We start from the raw sequence: 2,821 nt of genomic DNA on the forward strand, positions 1-2,821 counted from the left end.
CTGCTGCCGCTGCTCACGCTGATGGAGCGGCCCGCGGTCACGTGTGAGGGCTCGGAGCTGTGGGAGACCAGCGACCAGGGCTGCGACATCATGCTGCGCCACCTGGAGGACGCGCGGCTCGTAGCCCAGAACACGCACAGCTACACGGCCAACGCGCAGAGTGTCCTGCAAGGTGACAAAGAACAGAGTCTACACTCCTGTGCGTAAACACAGTACGCTAATGAGGTCTGGCTGTGTGTGCAGGTTTCCAGTGTGACGACGAGCTGCTGGAGGTTTTTAAGACGGACTTCCAGCTGCGGCTGCTGTGGGGGAGCCGCGGCGCCTCCGTCAACCAATCGGACCGCTATAACAAGTTCAACCTCATCCTCACCGCGTTGTCACGGAAACTGGAGCCGCAAGCTGCCATCTGACGTTCAGCCGAGCACCCGCTCACGTTCACGGCAGCAGGGTCACAGAGCAGCTGCAACGAAGGAGAGAAAAGGAAGTGAACTCACCGAGGCCATCGTTCAGAAGCTGAGTCGCATCGTTTCCAGAGACGCTCATTTATTACGTCACATCATGGTAAAGCAGAAGCCTCTTAGCTTTTTGTTCAGCACAGACGCAGGTCTCACTAACAAATCACATCACTTTTATTTACACATATATTCCAAGTGTTGTATAATTAATTTATATCTGTAGTTGAAAATGAAACACTCCCCCTAAAGCAGAGCTCAGGGATCCTTAGGACGGATACATGTGCAATAGATGTGGACCCGCTTTGCCTGAACACAAGAATCATCCTCAAGCAGATTCAACACGCCCCCAAATACTCCACCAGGCTTCAAGTCTTCCAAACCTAAACTCTGAGTCCTACAGGTCCGTTTACTGACACCAACATCACGTCAGAGGATGATTATCACCGTCGGACCTCGCGTCTGCCAGGATGAGGAGACGCTGCCGTTTCTGGAACCGGAAACCTGTGTGTCCCTGACACCTGGGCCTGTGGCTGTGACAGACAGGGCTTGTGCTTTAAAACGCAGTAAAGCAGGATTTCCTTTTGTTCACGTGCCTTTTGAAATCGACCTGAACAGGCGAACGAGCAGAAGTGAAGGCAGACCGTCACTAATGTCTCCTAACTGTGATGTTAGAGTTATTTCTTCTAATCAGCATCTGAACTACTGTCAGTTCTTTGACGATTTAAAATCAAACCTTAGTGAAGACGGGTTGGAACTTCACAAGTGAAACCCAACGTACACGGTGTTAACGTGTGAGACTAAGCTGTAAATATTTGTCATGTTAATAAGTGTAAAAATGAGATAATGAATTTCACTGTTTATATTATTACAAAGACTGTGGTAAGATTTAATAAATATTGCATTTGTGTTTAATAGCTGGTGTGTTTTCATCACTACCTTCTCCACTGGAGTTAATGGAGACTAAGAATGTAATTCTGCCTGTTGTTGATTATTTTAGAAGCCAAAGGTCATTGCTGCTAACTTCTCTGTTGTTAAAGGTTACTCAGCAGTTAAATTGTGGCTAAAAACTCATCATCACGTCCCCCGATCAGGCGTAACACAACGATCGCCGGCCTCAAGCGTGCAGGTCCTGTGCTGGCTGCCCTGACCCACGCAGACCCCCCCCGGACCTGCACTGTGGTATCTGGCACCAACACTCGAGCAGCAAAGCCTTTAAGTCCTGTGCGTGGTGAGGTGAATGCTGAGTGGATTGAACAGATCTGGGGAATCTGGAGGCCAGGTCAACAACATCACACAGACAAACCAGCTTCATTGTTGCTCTTTTTATTAGAACCATATCTCAAAGGAAGAAAAACAACGTTTTTGTTCACAAAGTGTCTGACAACATTCAAAGTAAAAAGATGTGCACAATAGTAATGAGAAGAGAAGTACTGCTATTGGTTATTACAACATATACGAGCTTAACTGTTATTGGATGCTGATTTAAAACGCTTTCATCATGGCCCTATAGTTACACAGCTGGAAACATCTGCACACTGACGTCAGTAGCAGGTTCCTCTGGACACATGTGACGAGTGATGAGGAGTATTGTAGCAGGCGTTTGGATGAACAGCATCACCTCACAGTAGCTTGGTAAGTCACTGAAGACCTGTACAAGAGTCTAAACCTCATAATAAGCATTTAAAAGCTGATCTGTTATGTGTTTTTGCAGATTTGCAGAATGACACCACAGTGGCCTTTATAATACACAGCTCACAGTTTCATAGGTATAATAATAGAAACAGTTATGAGAGATTTGAGCTTTTCTCTTTTAAAGCTGCTGCATGTACTCATCCAGCAGCTCCAATAGGACGGGGCAATCTACAGCTTATATAAAACACCCCTGAAAGGGATTCTGCTGAGTCCATAGATTTATCTTTACCATCAGAGGATCAGCATCCTGCCTGCGAGCACGTAACCATAATGTCAGGAAACATTCAAATGTTTCTTGTCGATTCGGACAGTTGATTTAAGAACCCAGTGAGATCTCGGAAGACATTGTATTTGGCTTCCTCATTAAAGGTGTGGTTCCTTTCTCCTATATTATATACAGGAAATTAATCAAATTAATTTACAAACAAAAGTAAGAAGTTGCAGCAATGATTGCTTCCATGCAGAAAATAGATTAGATTTAAAATGTGTTACAGTGAAACAAGCGCACAAGCTGTAAAAATGGATATGGATGGTTTAACATTTAGATTCCGGATTTTACGGTTAATCCATCTTTGGGTTTTGGACTGTTGACATTTAAGAAATCATTCTGGGCTCTGGAAAATTATAGCAGGCATTTTTCAAAAGACGCCTATATTCTATAAACAATTTAGACT

The 2,821-nt window shown here is 44.8% G+C and overlaps 1 protein-coding gene across 2 annotated transcripts in view; it reads left to right on the forward strand.

The window, feature by feature from the left end:
• bcar3 (BCAR3 adaptor protein, NSP family member) overlaps positions 1-1,367 on the forward strand; it is a 36,368-nt gene extending 35,001 nt beyond the window's left edge. For both annotated transcript variants that reach the window (XM_029146337.3, XM_029146338.3), the window contains exons 17-18: positions 1-172; positions 244-1,367. The exon at positions 1-172 is cut by the window's left edge and continues 32 nt beyond it. In XM_029146337.3, the coding sequence (XP_029002170.1) occupies positions 1-172; positions 244-410 (339 nt within the window). In that variant the 3' untranslated portion in view covers positions 411-1,367. The remainder of the gene's footprint in view (positions 173-243) is intronic.
• The last annotated feature ends 1,454 nt before the right edge of the window (positions 1,368-2,821 follow it).

Source organism: Betta splendens, chromosome 4, assembly GCF_900634795.4.
Source record: "Betta splendens chromosome 4, fBetSpl5.4, whole genome shotgun sequence".
Classification (NCBI taxonomy): Eukaryota; Metazoa; Chordata; class Actinopteri; order Anabantiformes; family Osphronemidae; genus Betta; species Betta splendens.